At 36.4% G+C, this 14,981-nt stretch overlaps 2 protein-coding genes across 5 annotated transcripts in view; one reads left to right on the plus strand and one right to left on the minus strand.

The window, feature by feature from the left end:
- LOC136974204 (solute carrier family 22 member 3-like) overlaps positions 1–8,137 on the minus strand; it is a 37,141-nt gene extending 29,004 nt beyond the window's left edge. For 2 of the 3 annotated variants that reach the window (XM_067269026.1, XM_067269025.1), the window contains exon 1: positions 7,994–8,137. Coding sequence is in view for 2 of the 3 variants with exons in the window: in XM_067269025.1 (XP_067125126.1) it covers positions 7,994–8,001 (8 nt within the window). In the remaining variant the exon portion in view is untranslated. Of the gene's footprint in view, positions 1–2,256; positions 2,270–7,993 lie in introns of those variants that run through there. The other variant, XM_067269024.1, reaches the window with a different exon arrangement.
- On the plus strand, positions 3,794–14,829 carry LOC136974212 (transmembrane emp24 domain-containing protein 2-like). Of its 2 annotated transcripts, XM_067269038.1 has the most exons (5): positions 3,794–4,015; positions 8,983–9,178; positions 9,246–9,353; positions 11,995–12,161; positions 14,623–14,829. In XM_067269038.1, the coding sequence occupies exons 1-4, from the start codon at positions 3,824–3,826 to the stop codon at positions 12,117–12,119; spliced, it is 621 nt and encodes a 206-aa protein (XP_067125139.1). In that variant the 5' UTR covers positions 3,794–3,823; the 3' UTR covers positions 12,120–12,161; positions 14,623–14,829. The 2 variants fall into 2 exon arrangements, with proteins under 2 accessions (XP_067125139.1, XP_067125138.1); XM_067269037.1 differs by lacking the exon at positions 14,623–14,829 and having other exon boundaries at positions 11,995–12,211.
- The last annotated feature ends 152 nt before the right edge of the window (positions 14,830–14,981 follow it).

Raw genomic sequence — 14,981 nt, forward strand, 5'->3', positions numbered from 1 at the left:
AAATTAGGAAAAGGGCAACCGAGATGAAAATGAGGATGTACTATAAATTACCACCTTTGGCCGGATGGCCGAGCGGTAAAGGTGGCAGCCTACCGCTCTGGGGGACCCGGGATCGAATCCGCACGGGTCGAATAATCCCCAGGAATTTTTCGGGGGGTGGTCCGTTCGGATATGTCGGGCCCCGTCCCTCACCACCCGGTCGCCCCATTGTGGGCCTGGCCGAACCCATAATGGGCCTACTAAAAGAGGCCCTCTTAGTGCCCACAGGGCGGAAAGAGTTATAAAAAAAAAAAAAAATTTACCACCTATGGAATTTCGGGACTTTGATTATATATTTGAACTCGGGTGACCGAGACGAGTTCGACGGTACCCTATTTTTGGACCGGAGACGAAGAATAAAAAAAGTTATCGTACTTTTTAAGTTACCGTACTTTTTTAATGCTCTCGTGAAGACGGCACAGTAGATGCTAGTACTGCCATCTTGCGGTAAAGTCTGCAAACCGTGACGTCGGACTACGGTCGTCTCCGGTAGGGTTAAACTCGCGATACGAGAGCGGGGAGAGCGACGCGACTTCCGATCGTCGCGCGATCGCAATTTCGGTTAATGTTACTTTATGGCAGCGAACGTGGCGGCCGTTCCCACTGTTCGTGCTCCCGACCGACCTCCCGGAGGGGATCCGCCGGCAGGCCGCTATGTGCTAAACGTCACTAGTTATTGATTCGCGGTAGTTCTTGAACAAAGTAAAAAAGGGGAAAACGACTACTAAAGGCAATTTTAACGGCAAGCGACGCGACTCCCGATCGCGATAGCGAGGGCGACTTAGCGGAGAGACCGACGCGACTCCCTATCGTCGCGCGATCGCTGGAAAAAAGTAGGATAACTCTATTATTTTCCGTCTCCGGTCCAAAAGTAGGGTATCGTCGAACTCGTCTCGGTCTCCCGAGTTCAGATATATACTCAAAGACCCTAAATTCCATAGGTGCTAATCTATACTCTATAGTATCCCCGAAAATGGGGCCACCTGCCCCGAAGATTTCGTATTAGATACTAAGAAAGAACTTTTTAGGACTCGTCATTAGATACGGGTTACTTTACGAACGATAGCATTAGTTACGGTATAATTACGTGTAGACAACTACAATATCAAACATAACCCTCGTATTTTTATTCTCCACTATACGAGAACGAAACATCAACTGCCACGGTAGGACCGGTAGGAAGAAACGAAGTGGCTTCGATTGCCGTAGTCCGGTCCGAGACACGAGAGAATGGCTAAGGATAAAACGTTGCCCTCGGTCATTTCCCCGTTTAATTTCCCGTAGAAATTGTCATTTTTCCGTTTAATTTCCCGTAGAAACGGTCCTTTCCTTTCCCGACTATTTCATATTTTGTTAAGAGGACAGTTCCGTATACAATACAGTCAAACCTGTTTTTATGCGGTGGATAGGGACCGCATAAAAAAGTCTCACATAGAAAATAACTCAAAACCGTACGAAATAGAATTTATTGACAACAGATGTCAGCACTTGACTGCATCGTCTGGTCTGATCGTCTGTTTTACATATTTTTGTCCAGGTGGTGTTTTGTTGACTTAAAAAATAATATTATTTCATTTTTCGCATATTCATGCAATAATATTACTATAATAAGTGCATTTATGCTATAATAAGTTTATTTAGCTATAATAAGTCAACGTGAGACATGACAAATCGCACGAGACTAGTCGCCAACTATACCGCACAAATAAAAAATCGCACAGAAAAAGACCGCATAAAAACAGGTTTGACTGTACAGCACTCCGAGTTCATCGGATAAGTATGGACTGTAACTCGTCATAAATATAAAAAGTCCGTTAACTGGTTTAAAAACTAAGTTTTTATCTTAAATACAGTAGACTACTATTTATAAATTTGATTTTACAAAATAAAATTACTCGAAACGATATTTTCCGTTCGCTTTTAAAAGTTTTTCGATCGCTGGTAAAAACGTGGCTAACCGACTCGTAGGCCACCGATCGGTAATCTCGCGCTAATTCTACCGTACATCGGCCGTAACAGATGCGATTAACGGCTAAAAATTTCTACGGAATTTATAATTAAATACGCTATAATTCTATCGTAATTATGATATTAGAAACAATCACTAAGCTTATAACGGGTTCGAATACCAGATAAAAAGTATTACGGATTTATTAATCCGTAATATTTTAAATTAAAACTAAAATTAATAGAAAAATAAAGAATCGAACAACGTACGTTTGACTCATCAAGATAAAGCGGAGCGTGGTTTTTAAAAAGCACGATTTGTAAATTTACAAACCCAGCCGTTAATATCATTCTTTAAATAAATAAAATGTTAACGTCCCGTAATCCAATCGCAATCTCTCGGTAAATACGAGGATCGAAACTGGGACAAAATCATTTGTGAAAAAAATGGCAGACTCCTTAAAATCTAAACCATACCCCGCTAGCGTTAAGAGGCCCGTTTTCGTCCGTTAAGGGCGCGAGAAAGGCTTTCTTAGTGCCCTACGGGATTAGCGAACGAATCGGAAATGACGTAAAAAGGTTTGAATAGCGAGAGGACGCGGTTTAAAGTCGAAAGGAAGGACGGTGTCCTAAAGGAGGACATTTTATCATTTTGGAATACTTATTCTATCGGGCATTTATTATTGTGGGGCGTGGAGACGATTTTTCCCACCGATACCCGTGGCCGATATTGAGGTTTCGTACGAAGTGCCGGTCGAGAAGGATGGCTCGCTTCCCCATTCTGCCTATCTCTCGTGCCCATTCTTTACGCCGCCGCGTTTCTTTCTGCGGCGTGATTTTCCCGACTATTCGCTGGAATTTGCCGACACACTCCCACTATCCGCGCTCTTATCCGCTTACAATTTGGGTGCGTTCTTTAATAGCGGTCGTTCCGCGTCGCCGCTACTACGGGAGTGCGTCGCTGTTTGTAAGCATTTAGGAACGACGGTGAAAGAAAGAAAGATGGCGGCGCTCTCACTATCGATAGTATGGTGACGGAGGAATCTATAATTCCAAAATATGAGCTTTTAAAGGCAAAAGAAGGGTCCCAGTTGTAAAATTTAACCATAAAATGGATTATTTGTTGAAAGAGCATTCGAAATAGCCACGAAAAAAAATTAGAATGCCGGCTACCATTCGAAAAACATTCGAAAAGACACTTACATCACCGCGTGCACTAACTCGCGCTTTCACAACTTCTAAATTTTTATTCGTAAAACCACATAATGGACCCCGAAACGAAACTATCCGAGCCACGGAGGACGCCATTTTGCTTTCGACCTAAACTACTGCTACGAACGACCGTTTTTGCCGTTCTACGGCGCGCACTCCCACCGGAATTTAGGAACGCGTTCGACAGGAATTTTTAAACGGATGTCGCTCGCGCGGAGTTACGCGGAGGAATAAAAGAACGCACCTTTTAACTCCATTGCACGGACGAAAAACGAATCGAAAGCCGAATGGTCGAGAGGTTAAGGTAGCGGCGTATCGCTCCGGAGGACCGGAATTATTTCGCCGAGACGTCGACATCTAATTACCCGGTCGAAGCCGTAACGAACTGGCTAAAAAACGGTTTTCTTAAAGCCCGTAGAAAGAGTTTTAAAAAAAGACGGAAAATGGAGATTCCGCTGTATTTTACTTACAGCGGGCGAGTAATCGAATTAATGAAAATTTAATAATAACGTACAAATTAGAAATTTTATCGACTAGAAAAAGTTACTAAACAACGCGTATTTAAAAAACGCTGCAAAATATTAAAGCGCAATCGTAAAGTTGGCAGCACGACGTAACGTTTAAGATGGCTTCCCGGTTGGCGTCGACGTTTGTCTGCTTATTGACGGTGACGTTATTTTTAAACTTTTCCCAATGTTATTTTGTAACTGTGGGAGCGCACACGGAAGAATGCTTCTTCGAAAGAGTAAAAGCGGACACGAAAATGGGATTAATATTCGAAGTTGCGGAAGGAGGCTTTCTAGACATCGACGTCAAAGTAAGTTTAAAAAATGCGGACGAGAGGCTTTGTTAATCTCGAAAAGATAAGTTCTTTTCATTCGTGATTTATCTCTATCGAGCGTAGCGTATAGGAAGGGCCTCCTTTCCTAATACGTATCGCAGTAGGGTCGTAGGCCCTTCCCGTATCGAAACAAACCGGTATCGACCGTAGGTCTAGTCTAGATCGGGCCCGGCCAACCCTAATTGTTTCGCGGGCCACTTTAATCGCGCGTAACATTACGGCGGGTTACAATTTAGGCAAACGCGGTTTTAAAAAAGCAAAACAAGTACAAAATGAATAAGATTTTATTATACCGAGAGTTGGTACTCGTACTCGCGCATTATAACAGTGACACGCGCAAATTTTCATTTATTTAATTGTTTTGGTATACACGTAACGGGAAACAAAAGTTTTAATAGATATATAATATCGCTTAGCGGGCCACACAATTTAACGCCACGAGCCGCGGGTCGGCCAGGTCCGGTCTAGACGATCCTTTCGGATACTCGCTTCTAGTGTGGTTAAACGCGCCTAAAAGTTGATCCTAATTTCCTTTAATTCGTCCGAATTTCATTTCCGGCGAACGGCGAGCGAGAAGCCGCGTCGTACTTCGTCGATTTAAGGTGGATCCGCCGAAAATCGACTGAGAGGAATTTAACTCTTCCACTTTTTGCCGGCGGTCTTCTTTCCGTCTCTCCGTACTAATTACTTATTCGGCTTTAAATTACGTGACGAAACTATAGCTATATTTCTTCGAGTTAGACCGAATACACTAAATTTACATTACAAAAATAAATTTCCAACAAAATAATTACTTTGTGTCCGGTCACTCGGAGTAATTATTATTAAATTGTAATATTTCTAAATAAAATGCTAACTTATTGTAATCTTTTTAAAGTTTTAATTAATGTTGACTTTGTATAAACTGTCAAATTTTTTCATTTCGTGGTACCGAGACTATAGTTATTTCTGCCAAACTTGGCCCGGATGTATACTGTAGTAGAGTACCGACGTACGAGTCGTCGTCGCCACGTTCTGTCGACTGTCGTTGCGTGGCTTATGGGTTTACGGTAAGAAATGACGATTTAAAAAATAAAAAAAACAAAAAAAAATTGCCATTTCTTAATGTAAACCGCGACGATATGATGATCACGCGACGATGGTCGACGGAACGTGGCGGCGGCGACTCGTACGTCGGTACTCCGATATCTAGGTACTCTATACTGTAGTATCGGACCAAACGGTGTAGAGCCAAAATAACTTGGCTGGGAGAGCATTAGAATGAACATTTAAAGATTCTTGGTTCGATCCCGGATTTTGGTATTTGATTCGATTTTTAGATGGCCGGATGGCCGACGGGTTAGCGCGCGGTCTACCGTTCTGGGGATTCGAAATCCGGACGGATCGAAAAACCTCGGGAGCGATTTGTCCGGATCCGTCGCACTTTATCCCTTGCCGCTCGGGCCGTGTTCTGTAACGCAAATCGCTTAAGTTAGAATTACGAGTAGCTTAGTGGGCGGATCTAAGAATGTTCCGAACGTCGTCGAACGATTATTCTTAGTTAGACGACCGGGCAAAATGGTGGACGGAGTTAAAATTACGATTGCGACGATTGTCGCAAACGAACCGGTGGAAAGGACGAAGTAATCGATACGATTATTCGAACGGAAGCCGCGTCGGATCGTGACGAAATTAACGAAGTAATTATTAATTGTAATCGACGAAATGGACCGTCGTCTTCCGTTAAAATGTGTTCGGAATCTGTTATACCGACGTGTGATAATTTTACGTTTCGAAGTCATTTTAGAATGAGTCGTTGATTTAGAATGAGAGAATAACTTTGTGATTGTTATAATAAAATACATTTAGTCCAACATGTGCAGCCATCTTGCAAGTTGTAGAGACAAGACAAAAACAATGACATCGCTAGTAAAAGTTAGCGTAGATAAAAGAAGCTGACCGAACTAGCTAGAATTCTAGCGGTGGGAGGAATCGAGCGGTAGTTAGAAATGAGTTTAGCATTGCGGTATAACTAGACTTGGCAAGAATTCTGCGTTACTGAACGTGGCACCGGCCAAACCAATAACGGGCTTGCTAAAAAGGCCCTCTTAGTGCCTTACGCCTCCATTAGATATGGAGTTAAAAAATAATAATAATAAATAAAAAAAAGACTGAACAATGCTTGATAATTCCTGAGGTATGTTCCTTCGATAAAAAATATTTTGTATAGAGTTACAATATACAGACACAGGATACTATGTTAGATTCTAATCTATTATTTCACCTCTAACTAAAGATAATTTTGTTTTCATATGAAACTTACATAAAATATCTTTTTATTAAATTTATATTTGTATTTTATGATTGAAACTATAATAATTACGAATATGAAAAGCTAAGAAAGAATATAAAATGTCTATAATTAATTTATATGGCTCTCCTTTCGTCCTGCAATAAAATTTATTACTCGATTATTTTTGGTTACGTCCACAAATTAAATTTTATTTAATTCGTCTACGTAACCGTTAACTACGTAATTAGTATTTAAAGTTAGAATTTCGTGTAATTTTAAATAATAATCGTCTAAACTGCCGTTTTCTAATTATTAAGAATAATCGAAGAGTATTACCCAAATAATGGTTGTCGAGTGTCCGAGGCAATTGGGATGTCGTCCTGCCGCTTTGGGTGACCCGGGAATGAATTTGGGCAATACTAGAACTGTATGCGGGTGGTCTATTCCGGATGCGTTAGGTTCTTTCACTTGCCACCCAATCCCTCCCATTACTGGCCTGGCCAGAACTCGCGACGGGTATAGGAAAAAGCTCATTTAATGCCCACGAGGCAGAAAGTTCACCCAAAAAAAATACCCACATTGACTAATTAAGGCAATAGTATTATAATTAGGATAGCTTTTAATTAAAGCAACTTAAGAAATTTGATCTAAAGATAGGTATAAAACCCACTAGTACTAATCTTATATATTATTAATAATTAATCATACTAGATATATAAAAAAAAAATAAAATACAGTATTGTGTTTTATAATTAAAAAATTTACTAAACACCTAAAAGACATTAGCTAATTATCAAATATAAAAATAATAATTTAACAATATTAGAAACTAGCAGGTAGGCCCGGCGTTGCTCGGGCAAAAGTAACAATAGCGAAGATTAAGAATATTACGTTACAGTCACAAAAAAAAAGAGTAATTTTGTCGACGAACTAAGTATTTCTAAAGAAAGGTCGAACGTGAAAATCAATGTACTAATATTGTTCGATTTTCGCGACGTGTTCCGATTATATCGTTCGATTTTCGTCGAACGTTCTAAAGAAGAAAGGTCAAGAAAAACCGAACTAATCCGTTTAAATTTGAAAATCGAATATGTTCCAACATATTACTCTTTTTTCTTTGTTTTCAGCGCCCGTAAATCTTGCACGTCGCCTTCTCTTGTTCTCCATTGTTACTTAACACTTCAGTACTTAAATCTGGTACCCTAACTGTGCACCAAATTTCAACTTTCGACTCCTAACCGTTTTAGCGAATATTAAGATTATTACGTTATAGCCAACCTTACCTGTTTTCGCAGAATGCAAGAATTGGGACTCCTGTTTCCAGACTAATTAGAGAATTTTTAGATGGGTCTAAAAATATGTTCGATTTCCCGCAAAAACAAAAAAACTGCATCTGCGTCTTGCACGTCGCTTTCTCTTAACACTTCCATTGTTGACACTTCCATTGTTGATGGAAGTGTTAAGACTTAATCCCGTCCCTCTCTCCCGTGGGGAGGAATTTCGATAAATCCCTTCTTGGTGTGCGTCCTCGTGACTTACCCTAACTGTGTACCAAATTTCAACTTTCAACTCCTAACCGTTTGGGCTCTGCGCTGATTATTATTATTATTATCAACTTGTCTCGATTATATATATATATAGATTAATAAATCCTTCAGAAATAGAATGAATTGTATTATTACTTTGTCATGTTTCTGCTCTGAGTCAGTTTGATTTTCCTTCAGAAAAAGTCATTAATATATTCATGATGTATCTTAGAATCAGTTCTTACATGCAACAGTTTAGATGTGATTAAATATTGTTTCAGTGTTAAAGTAAATTTTATTTAAAATGTCTGCTGTGCTTATGTGACACACATCCATAGATGAAAAACATATTGAAAAACCATAAACGTGTGTATTCATTGAGTTGGAATGTGATATGGCTCATTGTTTTCTGAAAAATATATGATACAAAAATAAGAATTATTATAATGACAGATGGTAAACATCTGCCTTATTATTATAAATTTATCTTATTTTTGCTGTGCATCATTTTATTTATAAAATATTGTATGGAAATTTCTTATATTCAACTGCAGTCATTTTAACTGTAATTTTTACTAAATGTAAGCAAAATTATGTTGAAAATTTTAAAAGATTCTAATGCCACACACTGTTGTTGTTATATTTGAATAACAAAATGGAATATACACTGTATTTCTTTTCAAATCTTTTATATCTACGATTTAACTTATTGCCAATAACTCATTCTCTATGATTTGAGGCTATTACTTGAGATTCTTCTATTGCATTCTTCTTGGATTTACAGCATAAGTTTTGATGAAATTATTAATATTTGGTAGCTTTTCCTTAACTCTGTTTCTTGTTGGCTGTGAATAGGCTTTTTTTTCCTTGTGCTCCTTAAGAGTTATCGATGTCGTATCGGGTTGCCAGTGAGATAGCCGAGTAAAAGGTACGATTCGACGTATTTGGACCAAATAGTCTGAAAATTCCCGATTGTCTGACACAAAATCAAACTTAGATCCTTCGGTGCTGCACAGACAATGTTCTGCAGCCATTTTAATATATGACATTAAGAATTCTAATTTATTATTTAACAAAATATTAAAATTTCTCCTATATTTTAATTTTTGTATTTAAATTTTAATTTGAATGTTTCATTTTACAAGATAACAGGTCCAGACGAAAAAGTAATATACAAAGGAGAAAGAGAATCGAACGGAAAATATACATTTTCGGCACACATGGATGGCGTGTATTCTTACTGCTTTAGCAATGCAATGTCGACTATGACCCCAAAAGTTATTATGTTTTCGATGGAAATTGGAGATCCACCAAAAGCTACTCAGGATAAAGAATCGGAAGGTAAATATAAAGGCATGTTTATGGATTTAATTAATCTTTTAATTTCATAATTAATTTTTTTTTCAAGCAACTCATAATAAATTGGAAGAAATGATCAAAGAGTTATCTACTTCCTTAACATCTGTAAAACACGAACAGGAATATATGGCAGTTAGAGATAGGATTCACAGAGAAAGTAAATCTTAATTTTAATATTTTAAATATTATAATAGTGATAGACTGTGGTATGTTTCTAATTTATATGTATTAATATTTTTGAGATATAATATAGATTTAATTAATAAGCAATACCTAAAATGTAAAATCCTAACTTGTCTGGATCAAAACAAAACTCATAAATATGGATTTGACTGTAGATGAATTCAAAATCATTATAGTAATGCATCAAATATATATAAACCGATAAGTAATTTAATTATTCAAACAAACAGCATGAGTGACTGGAATGGACGGAGTATATATTAATTACTTGGTCTGGGAGTAAAGATCAGACAGAGGTCTGTAGCATAACTGGCAATGTATCTTCATAAGGAGTTATGACTGGGTGCTTAGGCTTTCTGGTTTTTATCTCATCTTCTAGGCCCTAGACATGTGCCTACCGTGCCTGTTATAATGACCCTGTGTTGGATGTTGTCAAAGCTTTATTTCTGAATTAAACAATTTTGACTGTTGCTGTACTCCATTTTCACATCCAAACAGACAATTAAAAAAAGTTTCTTATTAAATTATGTGTTCAGATCTTAAATGGAGTAGAGAAGTTTAGTCTATAAATAAAGCTTTTGTGAGAACTGGGGAGGTGTAGAGAAGGGAACTCTAAACCCCTGTTATTGGCGACGGGATGGCTAAGCCCATTCACGGGGTTTATGGATGACATAAATTTAGTGCGAGTGGGAGGGTCGGCAAGGTTAGCGATACACGAGTAATCGACCATTTAACAGACAGAACAAGTTTAATAGAAAAACAAAAATGAGATTACGCTGGAAGGATAAACACGAGTGATAGCCGATTGACAAGAACAGAGACCAACATAAAATAATGGGAAATTAATTTTCTAGTGCAGTTAAGCTATCTTAAAGTTTATGTCGACCAAGAGACAGAGTTTACATAGAGTAAAAAAAAAAAAAAAAAACACGAAAACTCGATAAGCGTTCCGGCGACGAAGTGTAGGGCTCGTGGTCGAGGCGGAGGACAGGAACAAGGTCCGGTAGGGATTTTGGTACTTGTTCTGACAATTGGGTGTGAGCCCCTTATATATGTTTTAGCGTAGGAGAATTATCGTGTGATTTTCGATTTAATAGCTTGGGTTTGAGCCATGTCCACGTGGGACGTCACGAACCGGATGGTTTGGTCAGATTGTTGATACTTTCCCTCGGTGTTACTATTTGCCTTACCTCATCATTTTATTCAATTTGACAGGTCTCCACCAATAATACTTGACTGTTTTGACTAAGTTTATAACATAAGTCCAAGCATTGTAGTAATCATTGACTTAGAGGGATATTTGATCAGTGTTATCTACCAGAGCATCGTGAAGGGGGTGGGAAAAAGGAAATGGAATTTTTCCACTTGCTCTTCAGTTTTAACTAATTAATTTAATCTCCTAATTGTCCCTTCAGAATCTCACACTTTGGCTTCTGTAGAATACAAGCAGATTTTTAAGAATTATATAGTGTCAAATATTTTTTGAGAAATTTTATTAAAATTCCCTGTTTATATTTTATTTTAAAAATAGTAAAAGTTTTGCAACTTGAACACAAACTATATGGTGTATTTTCTCGGACACATGGCAAATTTCATCACTAATTTTTCTTCAGTTGATACGTGTATTAAGTTTTGTACACGTTTCGGGCTGTTGACGCCCCTCTTCAGCCAACTTTAAATCACAGATTTTTGCAAACATAAAATTGTTTTAAAACCTCTCTGTACATTAATTAATTTTTTATCATCTAGTCGATCTTTTTTCATCGAAGCCAGAGATTCTATTGTATAAACGAATTCTTATTGGTTTTGTTGCGTATGACTGTATTCATTTACATAGTGATGTGGTAGATGGGCCACCTCGTGGCAATTTTCTGTTTATAGGCATTAATTTTTATTTTATTATTTTACATAAAAATAATTTACTTTTTAGTTTATATAGAACTTTTTAGTTTATATAGTTTATTATTTCTATATAAACTAAAAAGTAAATTATTTTTATGTAAAATAATAATAATAAAAATTAATGCCTATAAACAGAAGATTGCCACGAGGTGGCCCATCTACCACATCACTATGTAAATGAATACAGTCATACGCAACAAAACCAATAAGAATTCGTTTATACAATAGAATCTCTGGCTTCGATGAAAAAAGATCGACTAGATGATAAAAAATTAATTAATGTACAGAGAGGTTTTAAAACAATTTTATGTTTGCAAAAATCTGTGATTTAAAGTTGGCTGAAGAGGGGCGTCAACAGCCCGAAACGTGTACAAAACTTAATACACGTATCAACTGAAGAAAAATTAGTGATGAAATTTGCCATGTGTCCGAGAAAATACACCATATAGTTTGTGTTCAAGTTGCAGAATAAGCACCGGCACAGTTTCATAAATACTACTATAGTAAAAGTTTTTACTTTAAAATTTAATAAGTTTTTTTTTTTCTTTTAATCATTTCATTATCCAACTTTTTTCTGAAAATTCCTTTGTAAAAGTTTCAATATAATTTAAATACAAAGCAGTATAATATAATATAAATTTTTAGATAATTATGCATTTAATAATGTTTTAGAAATATTATATTAATTTCTGATAATTTCTTTAATATTTTAGTAAATGAAAGCACCAATTCAAGAGTAGTGTTATGGGCTTTGTTTGAAGCTGGTGTTCTAGTTTGCTTGACTCTTGGCCAAGTTTATTATTTAAAACGATTTTTTGAAGTGAGAAGAGTTGTATAAATATGTATGCAAATATTTGAATGTGATCTGTTTTAAATTATGGTATGTATTTCATTGTTCAGAAGCCATAATAAATTACATTTTTTACATAATTAATTGTGAATTTTACATGTTACATAAGAATGAAATACAGTTTATTACAGAATTTACAGGTTGGAAATTTAATAGAAATTTTAATTTTTTGACTGTAAACAATATTTATTTAGGTCAATATTACAAAATTTAACAGTTGATGGACGTGTGACCGATGGACAAAGCATCCTTATTGCTTCCGTGCCACTCGACCGAAGGGTCGACGCTGTGTTAACGACGCCCACGTTAGAACCGACACTGCTGTGTTTTTAGCAGAGACACAGAAACCACTATGGTCCTTAGATTATTGCTTCGTGCAAGCGGACGCGTGTGTAGGCGGTCGGATCTAGGATGGAGGAGGTTTAAGAGACAGTGTGGATGAAGGAATGCACTCTACAACAGGTTAAAACAACAATAATTACCCATTTATTTATTTGTAAGATTATACACTTCCGACTATAATAGCAAATCATTTAGCAGTCTAAGAGTGCAAGAGAGAGTTTGCAATTACTTTGCGAGTTGATAAATACCCGAATTCATTGGGTTTTCAAATCCTCGATGATCTGACACTTGGCCAGCTGTGTCGAAGGAGAATAGGTAGATGGGCCCGGACGAGTAGGATGTTCGATTAGGCAGTTCCACGAGGAACCGCCCGGTAGTAGGAATGTTAGGCACTAGCAGGTCGGTGATAGGTAATATCCTTGGCAGCTATCGGGGACGCAGAACAGGAAAATGGTAGAGCACGGTGGAATCCCTTTGGTTCACGGTGAGGCAGGATAACCAACTTTTGTTCACCCGGGGACGAGCGTGTATTTGCCTGTCGTCATCAATTTTCCTTTTTATTTTGGGGATTTTCCCCTAGAGTTTCTATGCTCATTTTTGGTATTGTCGAGTTCTTGATCCAATAAGCAAATTTTAGGTGCTAGGTTCCTTGTGAACTCGTTCGGAAGATGTGTCACTTTGTGATAGGAGTGAATCCGGGCAAGATACGATCACTTCCTGTAATTTTTATGGATTGTGGAAAAATTTTTCTTTTAAAGGTTAATGTTCAAAAAACTTTTTGTTTTTCTTATTCTTTTGAAACCTGGTTTTTTTTTCAAATAAAAATTTTCTATCTGGTATGGACTCTCACAGACATATAAAACCATTCTAAATTACACTCGGAAAACATGCAGAATTACTTTCGAATATAAGTTAAACCAAATGCCGACGATAAATAATTTCCTCCCGGGGTGATTTTACAGCTATAAATTTATTACAAATCGTCAATTATTTTTAATATTAATTTTGCAGGTCACTTTCCTACATTTTGAGCATGTATAAAAACCTTTATTATATTTTTAGTATGCCTTCCTTTATTATTTGCATTGATTCGGGAATTTATCGTAGTTTGTCTCGTCACTTACTTCTTGTTTGCTGTTAATGTTTTGAGTAACAGAATACTCTTTGGTAGGAAGAAGGTTCTAACTTGCTTCCTGTTGCATTTGTCTCGATTTGTGACTTCCAGGTTGCGATTCAAATATTAGAGTCAAAAATTGCAAGCACGTTCGTATAATTTGGGGCTTACGGCATTAAATTTACCACAGGATTGTATCGACACCTTGCGAGTCAACGAAAGTTGAAAGGAAGCCAATCAGTAAATTGTTTTCACATATTATAAGTACATAGTATTTACTAAATTCTTAAATAATATTAAATTATAATAAATATTATAATTTAATATTATTTAAGAATTTAGTAAATACAATGTATTTAAAAGTTCTTGAAAATACTTTCACTATTACCTTCAAAACTTTCTGAATATGAAAAATTTATTAAGAAATAATGTTTGTGTATGTATATATATACACACAATCAGGAGGTAGGTCAATACACGTAAAAGGTTGGAAACCCCCGAATTAAATGAACATTTCTCACATAATTACAAAATTAAATAAATTACAAAATTATCACGAATATAATAATTATAAACAATATAATTTTGTTTATAGCAATAAAAATAGAATTATGAATTTGCAAAGTAATGTTCATACATGAAAATATACATAACTCTATAAAATGTGTGTATATTTCTTCTTTAAACAAAAAGTTATATAAATGTCACATCTAAGTATTGATGCGATATTTTTAATTCGTTGAATGAACTGTATTGATTATTCCTTGTGGGATAGAAATGTCCCCTCAGCCTTTCAAGATGAAAATGGTTATAAAATCCAAAGTGTTGTGGAGGGGAAAAAAATTTTGAATAATAAAAGGTTTACGATCATTCATGAACTCATAAAATTTCATTGTGCTAGATGATTCTTTTTTAAGAGCTTTAGAACAAAGGATTTCACTGTTTATGAATTTTGGCAAATTTAATTATAGATTTCATACTATATTTACATAAGTTTAAAATTTGTCCTCTGGGTACTAAAAGGGCCTTTTTCAGGCCCACAAAGGGGACATCGCGTGACGAGAATTGAAGCCTGGAGAATTCCTGGTGTTGCTCCATTTCGGGTGTCTTAGTTGATTAAATAGGGTCCCTTCGTGTCGACATTTTTTTTTTCCTTAGAATTTTCTAGTATTCCAGTAAATCATCAAAACTTGCAAAATGTTCAGATAAACTGTAATTTCAATAAATTATAATTTGCATCTACATTTTGACGTCAAAAAAAATATAAATAATTTCGAATTTTAAATTAACTCGATGCAACGTGACAACCGTTGCAAGAAATTCTCAAACGAAATACATGGTATCTGTGATCTTGCCATCGACTTCGACCGCGCACTCGAAGCTGTTTTCCAACA

This window comes from Centruroides vittatus, unplaced genomic scaffold (assembly GCF_030686945.1).
Source record: "Centruroides vittatus isolate TY-2023 unplaced genomic scaffold, ASM3068694v2 contig_345, whole genome shotgun sequence".
Taxonomy (NCBI): Eukaryota; Metazoa; Arthropoda; class Arachnida; order Scorpiones; family Buthidae; genus Centruroides; species Centruroides vittatus.